Here is a 19,734-nt window from a genome sequence, read left to right as displayed (position 1 = left end):
GGTGCCTGTGGGGTACGGGAGCGTGTGCTTAGAAACAGCTGGGGAGGCTGGTCTGCTGCTGGCCCCAGGGGAGTCGTCCTGGGTCACATTCTGGGACCTCCAGTCCAGGGACTGGCTAGGGCTGAGAATGGCTCACAGCCTGGGGCCTTTGGGGTGCCTGTCTCCCCATCTCCCTGTCTCTTTTTTTCCCTCTCTCCAAAAATACGGATAGATTTTGGGAACCAGCAGTTAGTGTAATGTCTATGTCACTGGACTCCCATGTAGTTGACCATGGTTCGAGTCCCAGACCCGGTGGCTTAAACTCACACTGGGCACGTGTGCGTACGTGCCCAAGATCCCAAGAGGAGAATGCAGAAGGGATAGTGGCGTGGCCATCCCCCCTGGGGGGTGATTCTTTCTGTCTCTCAGTCTCCCTCTGTCTTTCTGGTGAGCACACGTGCCCTGTAGCAAAAACCTCTTCAAAAAAGCAAAAAAAAAAAAAAGAAAGGAAAAAAAAAATGGAAAGATTTTGGGGAAAAAAATAAAAGAATCAGTTCTGTCATAGATGCAGTAGAGACAGGAGGACGGACTGTCCGGTTCAAAGGCGGCTCTGGCCAGCCAAGGTGGTGTGTGCTAAGACGCTGTGCTCCCCAGCTGCGGCCACGGAGGAGGCCTGGGCCTGAGTCCCGGCCCTATCTACAGGCTGGAGCAGTGGCATGGGCTGCATCCCAGCTGCACTAGGAGACTGAGGTGGAAAACTGCATCCCCCTCGGTCACGTGGGGAGACCCTGTCTGAGGACATGCCGAGCGCGGCATGCCAGTGGTCCTAGCTGAAGGTCGGAGCAGCAGGATCATTGCACAGTCAGACCCGTCAGGGGGAAATAAGCCAGTTTCACCAGCTCTAGCGGAGGCTGGATACTGGGCAGAAATCAGAGGCTGCCAAGTAGCACCTTGTCTCACACCCCACTTGCAGCTGAGAGCTCAGACGGCTCCCAGCAGAAACAGGATATGTTCAACTGACATATTCCATAGATTACTCTAGATTTTTTTCCATTTAAATATCATGCAAAAAAACTGTTTTTTTTTTTTTTTTTGAGAGATTTCTGCTATAGGGCACATGTGAGAGACAGAAAGCAAGAAATCACCTCCTAGGAGGGATGGCCACACCACAATCCCTTCTCCCCCATTCTCCTCTTGGGATTTTGGGCACACACACACACACACACACACACACACGGTGAGTTTTAAGCCACTGGGTCCAGGACTCGAAGCATGGTCGACTATGTGGGAGTCCAGTGACGTAACCATTACACCACCTGCTGGTCCCCAAAACTGCATTCCTTATACAGTATATAACCTTAATTTTTAGAAATGCTATGTTTGGGCCAGCAGGTGGACTGGTGATTACATTACTGGACTCCCACATGGTTGACTGCAATTTGAGTCCCAGACCCGGTGGCTTAAAACTCACACTGAGTACATGAGCGTGCATGCATGCCCCAAATCCCAAGAGAATGGAGGAGAAGAGATTGTGGTGTGGCCATCCACACCACAGGGAGTGGGGGTGATTTCTCACCTTCCCTCTCTCTGTCTCGGTCTGTCTCTCCAGCGAGCACGTGCACCCTGTGGCAAGACAAAACTATTAGAGCTACTACAGACACAGCAAAAAGTGAAGAAAATTAAGCTAAAACGCACTTGGTCAGCTTTTCAGGATTTCAGATGTTATCTTATTGCAGACCCAAAACCATGCATGCTTTTGCATCTGGCTCATTCGTCATTTTTGGCACACACACAGAAGCTCGGGCTGATTTCATGCAGCAGAACTTACCTCTTGTAAAGGACAACACTGTCCACACTGCCCGGACAGCCGACCTGGGGAGAACGGACAAGGAAGCCTTGTGTTAATGGCTGCTGTTTGAACCAGTGAGACGGTGAAGAGCTGAGAGTGTGGGCTCCTTTAGAAGTTGTCATGGTGACAGCTATGGACATGCTGAACGATGTGGAACACACGCTTTGGAACGTTACCCAGGCCGTGCCTTGAGAATAAATGCGCTTTCTGGAAATAACTACAAGTGATTCGGAGATACCTCTGCGGAAGATGATTGGAATTACACAGGGAGGTGTTCGCTTCATCAAAAAGTGAGAGATGAATACAAAATAATATAGCTGATTTGTAACCCTTCCTGTAGGCAGTTCCAAATGAGGGCTTCCAAAAGCGTGTGGAGCCATGGAAGTATTCTCTGAAGAAGTGTGCAGGCGCCCCCCTTGACTACTCGGCAGGAAAATCTACACACTTCGATCTGGTATAAATATTTGAGGGGAATAAAACAAAAGCTTTGTACTCCAGGGGCACCTCCTGACTCTTTCTGAACATCAAACACAAGCGGGCAACCCTCAGGCCGTACCGGGCCCGCACTTTGGTTTTCTTAAGCTTTCAGAGTATTTTCCTTAATTCTGAAATTTGTTTAAATTTTGAAGTTTTTTTCATTGCAAGACTAATTTTTTAAAAATCTCAGTTGCTGATTCGCCATGAAAAATTGGCAGAATGTGCTGTTGCCAGGCCTGTTGTGGCACAGGCCGAGTCTGGAGCCTGGCCCTGCCACTTTCTGGCTGATCTTGGTCAAGTTTCTTAAACTTCCTGCGCTCAGGACTGGAAATAGCTGCAGCGATTTGCCTCGTCTGAGAAGCAGGGACAACAGTAGCCCCCACAGAGGGTCACGTGAGGGTAAGACGACATCTACATGCTTAATACACAGTACGCCTTCCATGACCCTCAGCGACCACGGGGAAAACCGAGCCTCCTCTTCTGCAGGAGCCGAGCACTGACCACCAAGTTGACATGGGGCGAAAGTCTTAGGTATCATTTACCTGGTTCCCAGCGGATCCCTTCGCCCACTTACCTGCTGGCCTGGGGGCGGGGTCCTTGCAGTCTGCAGCACCAGCTTTAGAATCACCATGTGGTCCGACAGTCACAGCGAGGGAGAGAAGCCACCGGCCAACCAGCGTCGGCCATCCAGAGCCACGTCCAAGAGTCTCGTGCCCTGACCTCGGCCCCCCTTCTCTTCCCCTAGTGACTAGAGCAGGGTCACAGTTGCTCACCGGGCAGGCAGACTTGCAGGGCAACGCCATTTCTCTTTCATCTATAACGTGGTCCCGGGCCCCCACCCCTGGAGAGCAGGAACCACCTCAAGTTGCCAACGGGAAGGATTTCCATCTCTTCCAATCTGTTCATCTCCTTTCTAGCTAGGTCCATCGACCTCCTGTTGGAACTGAATCCTAACCTTTCTCCTGGCTTTAAGTCTTAAGCAAATTTCTCTTAACGTTTTTTTGACTTTGATCTATTAAAACTAAAGCTGTTTTTCTTGAAATAAATTTTTTAAAAATGTATTAAAACATAGCTATCTAGGGACCAGCAGTTAGCGGAATGGCTATGTCACTGGACTCCCATGAGGTCAACCGTGGTTCGCATCCCGGACCCGGTGGCTTGAAACTCACGCCAGGCGCATGTGCGTGCGTGCCCAGGATCCCGAGAGGAGAGTGGAGGAGGGGAGATTGTGGCATGGCCATACCCCTGGGGGGTGATTTCTTGTTTTCTGTCTCTCTGTCTCTCTCTGTCTGGCGAGCGCATGTGCCCTATGGCAAAAACCTCTCCAAAAAAATTAATTAATTAAATTTAAAAAAATAAGAAAAAAAAAATAGCTATCTAATGACTGCAGTAAGCTATCTAGCCCCAGCTAGGTGCACTTCATAGTACGTGCATTCTACGCACTGAGGTTGACCCCTGACGTCAGACACGTGTTCATGGATGTGTATCAGCTGCACTTGCTACTAAAGTATTTAGATGAAGTAAGATCTTTAGTGAATCAATACAATGTTTAAAAAAGGGGGGAGAGGAGCATGGGAAGCCTGTGTAGACACCAGAGACCGTGCACCTAAGGGTGGGAAAAGGCAGAGATGAGGGGGAGGAGAGGCACAATATAGAAGAAACACAGAAAATTATTTGTTGACGATGACACTATGGCAATATCCTTGAGGGAGCCCATACACCATGCACTCTGGATGGAAAATCCCTTTGTGCGTGCTGTAATGATGTACAGTGAATGAATGCAATACGTTTAAAAGAAAAACATCTGAATGTTAAAGTCACTGAACTCTCGGTGGGGCTGGCGTCAGCAGGCTTGTTGGGATAACTTCCTCCCTCGGCCTCCTTTCCCTCATTCTGTTCCTCGGTCGTGTCTACTGAGCTTTGTGGGGAGGGGTTCTCAGATGTGGCTTTGCAGGGGACGGCTCCGGACGCCCAGTGACAGCTCGCCTTCCTGCCATTCTCTGGCTGAAATCAGCTGTCCTCGTCCTGGTTAGCAGGGCCTGCTAGCCCCGTCCCACGCACGTGCACCCCGGGCTGTCACAGCATGCGACCCCTGGGGACGGACTCGCACGCTGCCCCGTTCTGTGCCTGAAGCTCAGGCTGCTAGGCCATCCTTGCTGCGACCCTGGCCAGGTCTCCAGGCAGACCCTCACTAATCTTGGTAGCTTGCTGCCTGAGCCTGGGTCCCCAGGAAAGAGCCTGCAGCGAAATGTGAAAGCCAGTGTCCTTGGGACCTGGGACGCGTCCTGGGTAAGCCAGAGGGAAAAGGCAAGGAAGTGGGACCCGGGGCCACAGATCGGGGATGCACGAAGCTCTTGCCAACGTCTGCATTCCCTGCCCTCCAGGAACAGCGAGGACAGCAAAGCCCTGTCAACCGTGTCACGCCTGAGCCTGACAATGGCAGGGCTGTGGCTTCTGCTGCAGGGCTGTCACAGGGGCCACACAGCAGCAGGTGGGTGCGGGCAAGAGTACTCCCTGGGCCCGTAGCACTTGCAGGCCATGCCAGTCCAGGTCGAGCTGGCCGAGAAGCCCGTTACAGCCCGTCTGCCTGCCACGGGAAAAGTGGCAAGGGTGGAAAGGTCCCGTGTGCTGGCAGCAGGGTCACGTGACCAGTGGAAGCAGGGAGGCACCTGAGCCAGGTCCAGCCCCCCTAGGGTCATGGTGGGGTTGTCTGGGTGGAATCACGTCACCACAGAGCGAGGGGCAGCTGTGGACAGACCCCCACCCCCCGGCCCTCCTCCGTCACCAGGCTGCACGCTGAGTGTCCTCGGCCCTGCTGGCCCAGGTTGGCGGTCGCCCTCCCAGAGTCCGAGGTGATGCCCGGATGGTCCTCCCGGCCTCGTCTAACCCACGTCCCACCTCCACGTCCAGGGAGGGTGTCACGCTCGTCCCCTCCCGCTCCCTCTCCTATCACCTCCCCAGTCACCCAGGCCAGAGGGCAGGGGCCCACACTCTCCTTCCCTTCTTTCTGTCCCCCATCTCCACCACAGGCTCTCCACGCTGGGTCCTCTGAGGCCTGCGCAGGACCTTGGGGAGAGGCCATCCTATGTGGGTCCCTACAAGTCCCTGCCGGGGTGCTGAGAACATGAGTGTCTCGCCGCCTTTCGCGGGGTCACTTTTAGGGCTGTGTCTGTAGGAAGAGGCCCCATCTCCCCGGTGGAGGGCAGGCTTGCTGTGAAAGAGGTTGGCTCCCCCAGGCGGTGTCCCTTGGCCACCTTGCAGATCCCCTCGCCTTGTCCCGGCTTTCTTGTGAGACACTGGTGAGTTAATAGTAAAAAAATCTGCAAATTGGGACCCACTGGCAATGGTTGATCACTGGCTCCCACATAGTCAACTGTGATCCAGGTCTCGAACTTGGTGACTTGAAACTCATGCTGGGTGCATGTGCGTGCGTGCCCGAGATCCCAAGAGGAGAGTGGAGGAGGAGGGATTGTGGCATGGCCATCCCCTGTGGGGGGTGATTTCTCACTTTCTGTCTCTTTCTCTCTCTGGCGAGCGCATGAGTCCTATCGAAAAAAATCTCTCTAAAAAAAAAAAACAAGGACCTGTAAGTGGTGCCCTTCAGGACGCGGCTCTGGAGGGGCCTGTGTCTGATGCCAGCTCACGTGGCCCTTAGCGCGTGCGTGCCCGAGATCCCAAGAGGAGAGTGGAGGAGGAGGGATTGTGGCATGGCCATCCCCTGTGGGGGGTGATTTCTCACTTTCTGTCTCTTTCTCTCTCTGGCGAGTGCATGAGTCCTATCGAAAAAAATCTCTCTAAAAAAAAAAAACAAGGACCTGTAAGTGGTGCCCTTCAGGACGCGGCTCTGGAGGGGCCTGTGTCTGATGCCAGCTCACGTGGCCCTTAGCCATCGGCCGCACGTCTTAGCTGCAGTGTCCTCGTGGACTCGAATGGCACCTGGCAGCATCTGCCCCGGGCAAGGAAGCCTCACGGCCCAGTCCTTCCTCACGCGCCTGTGCTTCCTTAGTTTGCTTTTCGATTTCCTTTTAGCTGTCGGCTGTCTAAGTTTAAGAAACCTGTGACTGCTGGTTTTCTGACAGCTGGTCACTTATCTGCATGAGGCCCTAAACCACCGAGAGCGAGAACGTGATAGACCAACGGAACACGCACGACCGTCCAGCATAACAGGGAAATTGGAGAGCAGGCCAGCAGATAAAGCTCCTGGGTGTTGAAAATATGACCCGGGTGCAGCAGGCTATGGTATGGTGGTGAAGACACTCAATCACACACGGTTGACTCTGTGGTTCGAGTCCCGGACCTGGTAGCTTCAAAATCGTGCCAGGCACTTTGTCTGTGCCCCAAATCCTGAGAGAATGGAGAAGGGATTGCAGCATGGCCATCTCCCCAGGGGGTGATTTCTCACCCTCCCCCCCCCCCGGGGGGTTTTTTCCCCCCCCCCCCCCCCCCCCGCAAGTGGACACATACTATGACAAAATTTTTAAAAAAAGAGAAGAAGAAAAAAAATACAGGGAGTGGGCCAGGCTGAGAACGGGGTGCATGCAGTGGGCTGGGGAGAGCTCTGTAATCACACAGTTCGCATAACCACGCTCATCACCGTGTTCTTCCTGTGGTAAAAACACCCTGCTGCCGTGGGGAGGGTCGTGACATCCTGAGCAATAAGCGAAGCATCCCAGGTGTACGTCGCTGGGGCCACTGCGGCTTGGGGACACAGCATCAGAGCGACAGAAGCCAAGCCTGTCCCTTCCAGGGCTTTCTCATCTCAGAGCCTTGATCCAGCTCCTCCCGGAGAATCAGAAAGGCTGAGTCAGGGCGTGAAGGCTCATTACCAGCTTGGTGACTCTAGGCCTTGTCTTTACTGGACGACTTACAGCCCTGGGGTTCCGGCCGGAAGGGGGCGCGGTGGGAGAGGGCTGGGCTCCCAATGGCTGACCATGGCTATGTCCCGCACCCGGCCGCTGACTTCTCTCTCTCTGTCTCTCTCTCTCTGCCTTTCTGTGGTCAAATTAAATAATAATAATAATTTAAAAAATACACTGTTAGAAAAGGAGTTAATAAAAGCCACCTCGGAGTTCCCTGCGCAGCAAGCCAGCATTCTGGAGCATCCCCATTAGTGACGGTGCGATCTCCATAGGAGAGGAGCCTGCGGCCGCAGGTCTCCCTGTGCAGAGAGTCTGGACACCAGGTGGCCACGAACATCTCCGGCCTTCTCCCTGCTGTCTGCCGACACCCAGCCCTTACCGGGGTTGGAACCCGTCTTCCCAGACAGCCGGGCACCCCCGAACGGCCAGCGGGTCAGGAATGTGCCTGTCTTCTCTGAAAGCACTTTCTTTGAGCAAGCACTTGCAGAAGCACAGCTTTGCAGAACGGAATGCGTCGCAGGGCTGTGCAATGCTGATTGAGCTGTTAGTAAATTCCTCGGACACCGCCGGTTACTTGCTTGGAACTTAGGTTGACGTTAGTAGTTTTCACTCAGGAAGCAGCAGCCAGACCAAGCAGAATTCCGAAACGTTTAAAATGCAAAATGTTCTTACTGCTTCCAAAGAAACCCAAACGTGTCAAAATCCACAACACTGTCCCCACAGTGTCCCTGTCACTCACAAGAAACCCAGGCTTACCTCAGCTTTGTCTCACGTATCTTCAAATAGTTCCATGAAAGCCAAGGAGCTTGGGCTGGCCTTGTGGCCTAGCAGTTAAGAGAATCTGGCTGCCATGGCCTGAAAACTACCCAGGCACGCACGTGGGGGCCTCAAACCCTGACTGGGTGGAGAAACGGAGCAGGGACTCCATGTGACCCAGCGACCCCACTCAATCCCAAAATACCCAAAAGGAATAAAAATGCACGTCCACAAACAGCTCTCTGTGACCGTCCCCTGGATCTCTGTCCCTAGTTGCCCAGACCTGGAAACCGCTGAGGTGGCTGTCGCCTCGTGTGGCACATCCCCACGGGACCACTGCTGGGCACAGGAGCAGACCAGGGATGCAGTTACACTCCCACGCTATTACAACAAGCGGAAACACCAACAGGTCACGCAGGGTAGGATGCCGTCTATGTGACGGTCAGGGCCTGGGCGACAGGAAGGGTATTCCCGCAAAGGGACACCAGGTGACAGCAGAGAGCCAGCCCACAGGGCTGACACAGCACAGCCTTCCAAGCTCCTGGAAGATTTTTTTAAAAGAGAGATTTTTGCTATAGGGCACATGAGCTCATCGGAGAGACAGAAGGTGGGAACACACTCCCCCACTCCACCCACCTGCCAGGGGAGCTGGCCACACCGCAATCCTGTCTCCTTACTTCTCTCAGGATTTCGGGCACGCACGCACTCACGCTCGGCAAGAGTTTTAAGCCACTGGGTCCGGGACTCAAACCACGGTCGACTACGTGGGAGTCCAGCGACAGAGCCATTACACTAACTGCTGGTCCCTCAGCATGAGTTTTAAGCCACCGGGTCCGGGACTCGAACTGCAATGACCATGTGAGCCCAGCGTCATAATCACCACACCATCTGCTGGTTCCAGCTCCTGGGGGGCTTCTATTTATATTTTGTGGCCTCCCCAGCACATCGGTGTAGTGGAGACAGAGCTGAATTTAAGCCTCAGTTTCACAGCTTTCCAGCTCTGGACTTGAGACACGTTTCTTAAACTCTCTGAAGCTCCGTGGGACGGTGGCCGGCGAGCCCGTGTGAAGCACACCGCCTGGCTGGCTGCTTTCTCCTGGAGGGCGCTCAGAGACGCCAGGGAGCCGGCCTGCCTTCTTGGCTCCAACTCTGCAATCCAGCACAGCTTGCTGACAGCAGGCTCCAGAGTGCCGGCTCTTTAAACAAGATCCGTGAGTTCACACAGGACATTTAAGGACAGCCCTACATCGACTCCGGCAACGCCTCACTCTGAGAGAAACTCTCAGCGTCACCTCGATCTGTGTCTTGTCTTTCTGGTCTACCATTTCCAAATGGCTGATCCTTGAGAACTCCCAGTGGGAAGTTCTTCCTAATTCTTTGAGCAGTTGATTCTCTATCACTCTAGTCTCCTCTATGCATGCCCTCCTACAAACTTTAATGCCTGTATGAACAATAGCACATAAGAATTCTGCCCAATGCACAAGGAGTTTTTGATATGATATTTATATGGACTGTGAAAATCAGCCTTGATGCAGACAGAATAAAGACCTGAAGGCTTTATGAGCATTCAAGACAAGACTTGCAGAACAGGTTGTATGGCTGGATGGCGGAGCTGGGGAGTGTTGTGTGCAATATTTGGTTCTTTGGGTCCAGGCCATAAGGCCTAGGGGTCAAACCTGTTTCAGCTCCTGTGGCCAGTGGGAGAGTCCTAAGGGGTTGAAGTTTAATTGCCCACTTAGAATAGAAAACAGGTGTATGCTGGTAGACAGGGAGGAAGGGAATGGGAGAGCTCCAGTCTAAGCCAGTTTCACCCTGTGCTTTGACTCCTGCCCTGCCAGGTCCTTGAGCAGGAGCCCTGAGTCCCCGTTTTCCACACTGAGGCTACTGGTTAGTCCTGTGACTTCCATGGTGGGGTTACCTAGGGATGTCTGGGGGAGATGGCCAGTCTAAACTGGTCTGTGCTGCTTGGTGGACAAATACTCCATGGGGAAATTGCACTACCCTAGTTTGGAGGGTGGGAGGCTCGCAAGGGGCTTTCTCTAAAGACAATCTCCAATGGGAGGGCCTTCGGAGGGGCTTTACTGAGTTCCCATGTTTCTCTTTTCCGTGGGGAATCTGGCACCTCTGGAGGAACCATGGAATTTGTAACCCTGTATGTGGAATTACACATATCAATTAATTAATGTTTAATTCTTAGCAACCATAGCTTTTAGTATGTATCAATAGCTTAAAAATATGTATCTTATTGTTAAAAGAAAAACTTCAGAGAATTTAATTTAGCAGACTTTAAGTGAGCAAAAATAATTCGAATCAGGAAGCCCCCAGGATGGCTCCCCAGGGACTCCCAACGTGGTAGGGTGACATCTATGCACAAGGGAAAGTGACATACCATAAATGGAACAGAGGGGATGAGGCAGAGAAATCCCTGGCCCGCACACAGCTTAAAGTTGGCCTCTTGGAGCGAAGGGTGGGCTTTCTGTGATTGACTGAAGTGTGGCTGCTGTGATTGGCTATAACTTAGCAACTTACTGAGAAAGCAGACTTCCGAAAGTTTACTTAGGGAATTCATGCAGGAGCCTGGAGACCTTGTCAGGCTAAAAAAAGTTTATGATCAACTTTTAAAATGTGTGCTTAATCAATTTCCAAATATAAAACCAAACCATCTTAAAGATAGACCCAGTATCTTTTACTTAAAAGGCCGACAGTGGAAATATTTACACTTTACAGTCATCAAAGCACATTAAAGATAACGTAGACATTATATGAATACTTATCACTTTGCTTTAGCACTTTAAGATCTTAAATTAACTAAAAACTTTACTTGTAAATACCTCTTTTACAATAACAACTTTTTTCTTTAACTCTTATGTCCTTATTGTCTGTGAAAAAACAAGAGATTAGAAAAAGCTAGTCATCGATCCATTTCCCTGTTAATTAAATGTATAGCATGTTAGATATCCACCACGTAACATACAACACATAAATATCAGGACGAAATACATTTTGGAAACTGTGAAGATCTTTCCTTATCCTCTTTTTCTCCAAGATTTACTGAAGTCACATGAACTTGAAAAGCACTTAGATTAATTTGTATGAGCACTGTTACACATCAGCCAAATGTCATACAATTCTTTAAGGCCTTTTAACACACAGACACATAACATATAACATATTACATGTACGCACACACACATATACACATGCAAACAAAACGTCTCATTGTCTCCTGAAAAGTTCTTAGTCCTTTTTTGTCTCCTTTTAATGAAGTTTTAGAGATTAACACTTAGCTGTTAGTCTCTTACCTTAGGCTCTGTTGGAAGAAAAACAAAGTTTTCAAGCAACCTTGAATACCTTTAGCAGGCAGAGGGATCCTGCAGAGCTGAGAATGCTCAACGTTTTTTTTTTTTTTGAGAGATTTTTGCTATAGGGTGTGTGCACTCACCAGAGAGAGAGAGAGAGAGACAGAGACAGAGAGACCAAAAGCAAGAAATCACCCCTCGGGGGGATGGTCACGCTGCAATCCCTTCTCCTCCACTCTCCTCTTGGGATCTTGGGCACGCACACATGCCCAGCGCCAGCATGAATTTAAGCCACCAGGTCTGTGACTCTAACCATGGTCAACTACATGAGAGTCCAGCGACATAACCATTATGCCATCTGCTGGTCCCACCCAGAGAATGCTCAACATTTTAACACTAGAAGTACAGGTCTCAAATTATTTAACAATGACAACAGATTTTTGGTAATCAACGTTAAGTCTGAAAAGTTTAAAAGAACAGCTTATAATATAGACAGAAAAATGGTTTGCCATGCATGGCCTTGAATTTTAGAATTTTCCTTAGTTTTCTTCAGGCTAGGTTTTTCTAGTTCCCAGCTACACTGGAGTCAGGTGTGTTACAAGGATAGGGAGCCTCCTCAACACTGAGGGCTCAACCATCCCAGGGAGCGAGGACACGCCCCAGCAGGACTCCTTTGGGGCAGAAGGGAGATTTCCCACCCGGAAGGAGGTGGGAAACATCCAGAAGTGAGACCAGGAATGCTAGTGAGACATGTCCCACGCACAGAGCCATTCCTGGGAACCCATACTGCAGTCACCGTGCCTGCCAACTGGAAAGGGGCCACCCACCGTACCCCTTCCGGAGGGAGACCATCCACGATGCACCTCCTGAGGGGGACCAGCTCCACACGGCCACGCCCACTGTCTGCAGTGACAAGGGGAAGTCTCCTCTCCCTACATCCAGACTTGGTGCACTTCCTGGAGGTCCTTAACACCGGGCCTCTGAAGGAGTACCCCTCCCTACCTGGGTGTACTTGGGAGCCAGAGCCCCCCATCCCCAACTGGGAAGCACCTGTCTCCTTCCTGTTACAGGGAAGCCTGAAAGGACGGGTCAGAACCTCTCGGGCCGTTGACATGAAAGTCAGTGCCCACAGAGGCAGCAGTCTGTCTGCAATGCAGGTCCCGGGGGCAGGAGACAGACCGAGAACCCAGAGGGGCTGTAGTCCCAGGAAAACAGAAGGCAGGGCAGACGTCTGAGTGCCCAAGGCTGGAAGTCCAAGGCCTCAGAAAGGCAGAGAGGGCAAGACAGAAGACAGCCTACACCAGCGGGGGCCACAGAACCGCTGCCTCGGGCTTCCTAGGAGGCCCTGCAGCGAGAGGTCCCAGAAGCCAGTTGCAAGTAGCTCCGAGCCTCAGAGCCCTGCATTACCAGCCAGGGGAGTGCTGTGTGGAACACTTGGATCTTTGGGCACAGGCCTCTAAGGTTAGAGATGCCCTAAGACAGAATGAAGCCACAAACACAAGTATAAGAGAGAAGTTTTTAATTACAAAGATTTTATCAGAGAAACATTCTTTCCCAGAAAGGCAGGGGCAGCCGTCAGAGGACCCTGCCTGGGACAGGGCCAAGCGCTACTTCCCCTGGAAGACCCCGCGGGTCTGTGCTGGAGCTGGCTCTTTGTATTTCATTTCACGGGTTTTTCTTGCCCCTGCCTTCTTCTCCCCAGGTAGGGTGGTGTTACCGGCTGGGGAAGGCACCCGCATGCCGGTGTGGACTGTGAGGGCCTGAGCTGCCATGGGGCCGGTTCTGCCACGTCGTTTACCACCAAGTGGGAGCCGGACACTGCCGACACCGCCGCGGAGAGTTCCCGGGGCACAGGTGTGTGTGTGGGGGTGGCGGCAGCTCTCTAGGTGGCCTCTCCTCTCTAGGCGCCAGGGGTCCAGCTGCAATCTGGTGACGCGATCCCTGTGTCAGGTGTCCCCTCTGTTGGGACACTGGGACTCCCTGCTCATAATGTCTACCTGTAACAGCTACTAAAAGACATCTATTATTTTACTCAGTGATTCTGAGACCACCTGTGATAGGATTACAACCCTCGAGCACATCCTACTCTCAAAATTAAATGCTAGGAGCCTTCACAGACAGCAAAGCGAAACTGAGAAGCAGGCAGGGACGGGAGAGTGGAGTGGCTGAGTGGGGGCCCAGGGCCAAGGACTGACTCTCGCTGAAGGAGTGCGGCTGTAGCCCTCTTTATCATCACACATTTACTCGAGATTTCTAGAGAATTCCTGTCATTTCAGATAGTCACAGGTAAGCAGCTCTGAGACTCCTCCCCGCTGAGAAGTGCCAGAGGCAACAAGCCCCCAGCTTACTGCCTCACAGCTAGGGCCCCCATAATCCAGTCTTCAGCAACCAATTGCAAAGGAATTTCTTTCAAAGAACAGAATGCATTTCTTAGAGGGAAGAGATTTACAATTTAAGTGCATATTTTTAAGTTCCCATTTAATTGCTATAGACAATTTTGTTGTGCAGTTTTCAATGGCTGTTCTCAGCCGTCGCCATTACTGCTAAGCACGGGCTTCCGGGCTTCCGTACACAGGATATTTTTCCTTAAGGCAACTGCTGAAAATTGCTAGGAACAAGCCCAGGTGGGGAAGCCACCCTCGCTCTGCTGCCCGCAGTGGTGACTCCATCCTATTCTGGATGATCTTGTCCTACAGGCTCGGCAGCAGACAGGGCCAGGAAGCTTACGTGTTATTTTCCCGTGTTTTTGTTTTATTTCTAGCTGTAACAAAATCCCAAAGGCAGTTCTTTCCTCTTTTTTTTTAAGCTTTCCTGCAGGGTACATGGGCTTGTCAGAGACAAGAGACAGAAACAGAGAGAGGGAGAGAGCAAGAGAGAGCAAGCAAGAAATCACCTCGCAGTGGGGATGGCCACGCTGCAATCCCTTCTCCATTCTCCGGGGATCTTGGGCACGTATGCGCGTGCTCCTGGAGTGATTTTCAAGCCACGGAGTCTAACAGCTGTGTGGGGTCCCGGGCTTAGCCTCAAGGTCACTTGCTGGCCATAAAGGAATCATAAAAGCTTTTCTCTAAACTGCTAATGAGTTACTCTTGACCCCGGCCTTCCCACGGGTTGGAACAAATCCAGAGAGGCGTGTCCAGCCTCCCCCACTCTGTGGCTCTTCGGTGGACACAGTGATCTCCCACTTTTCTTATGTGGATGTTTTTCATTTTGTTTGGTGTAGTTTCTTTCCCCTCTCATTGTTTCAAAAGGCTTTAAAAATGTCCTTTCTGTGTGCCTTTCTCCTCCTCGGGGTGCAAACCTGCCACACGCCTGGCTGCGACCCTCTGGAGCTGGCTAGTAGGGACTGACTGCTCCGTGTGCCCGTTCGGCAGCTGGAGGGCTACCTCAATTCCTGCTCCTTCCCTGGCCCGTCCAGTGGAACGCGACTGTCACTGGTTAACGTGCCCGATGTCACAGGCTACCCTCTCTCGGGTTAGGGCTCTGTCAAGGTTTATCCCACTTTCCCAGGGGTCTAGGGTTAGGATGTTTCCCGTCCTTCCTCTCCACTGTCTCTCATTTTGAGTGCCTAGAACAGAGATTTTCCTGGTTCGATCCTCGAGCTGGGCCTAAATTCCAGCCGAGCGAACCACTCACACAGCACCAACCCAATCGTGTGCACCTGGAGTCTGGTTGTTGTCTGGTGGTCGTTTCCTACCTCCTCTTTCTCGCTTCCAAAAACTTTTTTGAGAGTGAGACATTTTTGCTATAGGCCATGTGTGCTCACCAGAGAGACAGAAAGCGAGAAATCACTCCCACCCCAAACTGGGGCGGGAGGGGCGGGGGAAGGCCACACAATGCCTTCTCCTCCATTCTCTTCTCAGGACTTTGGGCAGGCATGCATGCACACGTGCCCAGCATGTTTCAAGCCACCAGGTCTGGGACTCGAACCACAGTCAACCATGCTGGAGTCCAGTGCCTTAACCACGACGCCACCTCTAAAAACCGTAAAAGTCCACACTGGTTCTGTCTGGAGTCTCTCGCCTTTACCTGAGACTCCTCGAGTCCTGGCAATTCTCTGCTGAGCAGAACTCTGCTATTGGCTTCTTTTCCCTGGGCACAAGGGGCCCTTAAGGGCATCTTGGCGGTAGCCAGAGCTGAAACACCTAGAGACCAGGCCGACGGTGGCAGTAAGATGGAGCATGCTCCGTTACCAGCTCAGTGTTTCGGAGCGTGCAACACACAGACATACGTTTTTAAAACGCAGGATTTGGCTGAGCTGTGTCTGCATTATCTTTAACCAAAACCTTTAACACACTGTACGTGGAAGTACTCTAAACTAAAAGTGATGAAAGGGCACAACAACTAACCCACCACTTACTCCTGGATTCAAAATAAAACAGCCATGAGGACCAGCAGATGGCGCAACAGTCACATCACTGGACTCCTACATAGTGACCACGGTTTGAGTCCTGGACCTGGCAGGTTAAAACTCAAGCCAGGTGTATGTGCATGTGTGCCCCAAATCCCAAGAGGATGGAGAAGGGACTGTGGCGTGGTCATCCATCCTGGGGGGTGATTTCTCACTGTCTCTCTCTGTTGAGTGCACATGCCCTATAGTAAACATCTCTTAAAATCAATCAATCCGTCAAAGACAGATTAGGACATGAGAGAGACTTTAATTTGGACTGTATGTTAAAGGCTTTGTATCACTGTCAAAAAAATTTTTTTTTTCATTTTTAATTGCCAGAGGGTACCTGTGTTCACCAGAGCGAGTTGGAGACAGAGGGGAAAAGCACTCCTCAAAGGGACATGGTCATGCCACAATCCACTCTCCACTTCCCTGTCCTGTTGGGGACTGGGGCACGCAAGCCCATGTGCCCAGTGGGTTTTTCAAGCCACTGGGCCAGGATTAAACCAAAGTTGGCTGCGTGGGCTCTGACTCCCTCGGCCGCTGGGCTGCAGGGCTGGCCTGAACACCAAACTTCTCGAGCGTGGCTCCTGTGCGGCTGCAATAGGAAAACGTCCTTATGTGAAGTGCTATGGTGCACATGAGCTACTCTCAAAGGGCTCAGGGAAAAGTTTACCGATCTAGCTACAGAGAACGAGGAACACGCACACACCCAGAGCGGGCAGTGAACTGCAAAAAGCCAGGTGGTAGGTAAATGGGTATTCACTGTATTATTCACGCATTTTTTTCTGCAGCGGTGAAATTTTTCAATATAAAAAGTTGGGTGAAACCAAGAAAGTGTAAAAAATAAAATGCACAGCAACTACCCTAAATGGTTTTTGAAAGGAAAAGGCAGAGAAGAGAAGGACACATTTACAAATAGGGTCTGAAACAAAACACAAATACCTTTTATTTATAGGATATCATTTTACATCGATTCCATTAAAACCGGAAACCAGTTTGCTGTGGTCACGCTGGTGGCGTCACAGGACCCGACGCCTGGGCGAGTGTGATGCGGACACTGGGGACACGAAGCGTTCACAGTCACAGGGCAGCTGCCGCTCGTCACACACGGACTTCCGGAGCGCGTTTACGAGAAGAAGCAACCCACGTCTGGTGTCAGTTACAGACGCCCGACATTTCAGTTGGTCACTGACTTCTATACATTTATTGTACAACACATGAAAGAAGAGAGGATAAGGCTCACAGAGGTATTTTAGCAGTCGTAAGAATCAAAACCAAGGGCACAAACTAACTTTTAAAGCTTTCTGTAAAACTTCCAATGCACGGTTAGAACGGAGGCCGAGCGGCAGACGTCTGCTGTCAGACCGGAATCGAGAGGTTTAAGTCAGGTTTACAGAAAAATTAGAGTTCATGCTTCAGAAAAGGTGCACGTGACCTGACAGTGGGTGTTTGTGGCAAATCAAACGACGACATTCTGACCTACCGCAGCGGCAGACACCTCGAAGTCGTTCCGTTATGACGGGTACCGCGGTGCGGAGTTCAAAACGCAACGGAAAGGGAGGGGGTGTAGACTTCGGTACTGAAGGAGAACCAGAGAAGGCACCCTAATTCATCTGACATCAGCAGTAAGTGCTCGAGGGCTGAGCAATGCCGTGTAAATTAGGGATGTTTTTAAGACAAAGTAAGCTATTACCCTCTGACCCCCTTTTTCCCTCTCTCTTTACCTGGGTTTCTGTCCTTTCATTAAAATGTTCACTGTGGATTAACGTTCTATCTCCCCATCATAACAATTTTTTTATTTTAGGATTGACTATGCTTGTTAAAAAATTCTTGCGATTCTAAGTCTAAAACTTCATCTGTATTTTCTTTTAACGAAATTACAGTTGATCAAATTTATGAACTATTGCCTGTAAAGTGCGATTTTTTAGAACTCTGAGGGGAGTACTTTTGAAAATGAATCAATTCTCCAAAATCCACACCTCTTGACGGCCAGTTACCATGGTAACACATCCGTAAGAGCCCCTTCCAACAGCTCCATGGCTACCTGCTGCTCGCCACGGCCGTTTCTGTTCTTTTGGGATATTAATTATGCAAACTGGTATTAATTTGTATGGTTAAAGTGAAAGTACAAAGAAGGAATGGCTAAGTATGCTTAATCACTACGGTTTTCTAAACTTCTGGTTTATTTCACAGCAAACCAAACCTTTTTATTTGGTAGAAAAAGGGAAGTAGTTGCGTTTTACCATACCATGATTTTGTATATGCACACACACCGTATATACATACAAAATTTCTGTCTTTGGTGGTTCAGTTAGGGAAAAAAAAAATAGTATGAAAATCTGAACACTGTTTGCAAAGAAACTGCAAAAGAGTAGTCGAGAGTAGCATTGTCTGTGTGCTTTCTCATTGAACGCACTGAGCGCTTCGCGTGGAACTAGAAGGTTTTTTTGGCCAGATTCTGAGCTGACCCAAGCCTCCTCCACTCATCGCGCGCTCAGGCGTGGGCGCTGCTGACGAGTACGGCACTCACTTGTTCAGATGCACCATTAGCTCTCACTTGGTTAAATCATTAGACTTTTGTGTTTTCAAAACACTTTAGGGACTGAGTCAGTCATTCAATATAGCACCAGATAGTTGGGGTGAGACATGTTACCTATGCACTTCCTCAAGAAGGGTAAGGCAAAAAGAAAAATAAGATCTCAAGTACAACCTAAGAATACCATCCTGTTTACTCAAGTTTCCTCATCCACATAAATAATGGCTGTCACCCTCCTGCAAATGACTCAGGTGACGGTGAGTGGCCCCTGAGGAAGGGCCTAGCGTGAGACAGGGTGAGCTCGGCACTGGTGGTTTCACGTCCACTGCCTGCAATGAACACGCGGCCAGGGGAAGCCCAGCGGGGTGCAGACGAGGAGAGCAGAGCGGGGCAGGACACCTCTCGCTCACAGTACAGTTCTTGTTCCCACACTAGAAACTCTGACACCATGAAAGCGTAACTAAAAATCCGAGCCGCAGCTAAAAGTGCTCTGCATTCATAAACTGCCAGCGAGCCAGCAGACTTGCTTGCAGCAGGCAAAATGAACTGAACTTAGAAGGGCATAGAGAACACAAGCAGACCAGACTCCGGCTAGAATGCTGCAAAAGGAACAGAAAACTAACAAGATTTAAATCCCATTAAAAAAAAGGAAGGTGCCGTTTTAATTTGTTCATTTGTACCTAAATTCAAGCTGCTACAGCTTTCACATTTAAAAAACAAAACAAAGAAAAAAAACTAGGCCTTGCATGGTGGAAATGGAAATGATTTGTGGCATGTTACACGTCTGTCTGTTCAAATAATTATAATTTCCATCATTTTAAAATGCTAATATTGTCAGACAAACAAACTGATATTTGGCATATGCCTCTGAAAAGTTAGGACTTCCATCTCGTTTTAAACGTTGGCCTCTTAAATGGAAAGGTTAGTTCTGGCGATGGTTGCTCGTGGGAACAGCTGCTTGGTCTTGTTTTCTGAAATGCTACATTTGAGACCAAATAAAGTATAATTAGTTCATTTGAAAAAAGGGACTAGAAATATGCCACAAAATTATTTTTACAATACATTTTTGCAGAAATAATCTCTAGGTGAAGCTTTTTTCTTTTTATACACATATACAAAATTTAAACAGCAATATACACATAATCACAGTGAGGACGCTGGCAAAGTCACCAATCTGTAGTGTGAATACAAACTGCAAAGCAGCCTTCCAAGAGAACAATGCTACACAGCAAGCAGAGCTGGCCCATTCCATAGCAAACACCAACACGTCCCTGCAGGAGGGAGACAGTGCAAGAAAGCAGCATGCGCTTTGATACGAACAGCAATTTATGGCTAATGGGTGACAGAACTGGTAACAGTGACTCTCGCGCTGCTATGCATAAAGTCCTAGGACATCTGTTTGTCTTTATACCACTCCACAAATTCGTCCAACAAAACCGGCCCTGGAGAGGGAGAGAGAGAGAGAGAAACGGCATGGCTCGGAGGCTCTTCCAGGAGGAGGACGCACCGACCACAGGGAGGGAGGGAGGTACTCACACGCGCCGTCTTCGTCGTAGTTGCTGAGGTCCAGATGAATTGTCCTGCTG

The 19,734-nt window shown here is 50.2% G+C and overlaps 1 protein-coding gene across 1 annotated transcript in view; it reads right to left on the bottom strand.

The window, feature by feature from the left end:
* Positions 1–16,528: 16,528 nt before the first annotated feature.
* Positions 16,529–19,734, bottom strand: part of DCUN1D4 (defective in cullin neddylation 1 domain containing 4) — a gene marked incomplete in the record, with an annotated part of 107,183 nt that continues 103,977 nt past the window's right edge. Inside the window, 2 exon segments of the mRNA XM_027775928.1 lie at positions 16,529–19,590; positions 19,685–19,734. Coding sequence (XP_027631729.1) covers positions 19,535–19,590; positions 19,685–19,734 — 106 coding nt within the window.

This window comes from Tupaia chinensis, unplaced genomic scaffold, assembly GCF_000334495.1.
Source record: "Tupaia chinensis unplaced genomic scaffold, TupChi_1.0 Scaffold000054_1, whole genome shotgun sequence".
NCBI lineage: Eukaryota > Metazoa > Chordata > Mammalia > Scandentia > Tupaiidae > Tupaia > Tupaia belangeri.
Note: the sequence above shows the minus strand (reverse complement) of the source record. Positions and strands in the feature narration are given on the sequence as shown.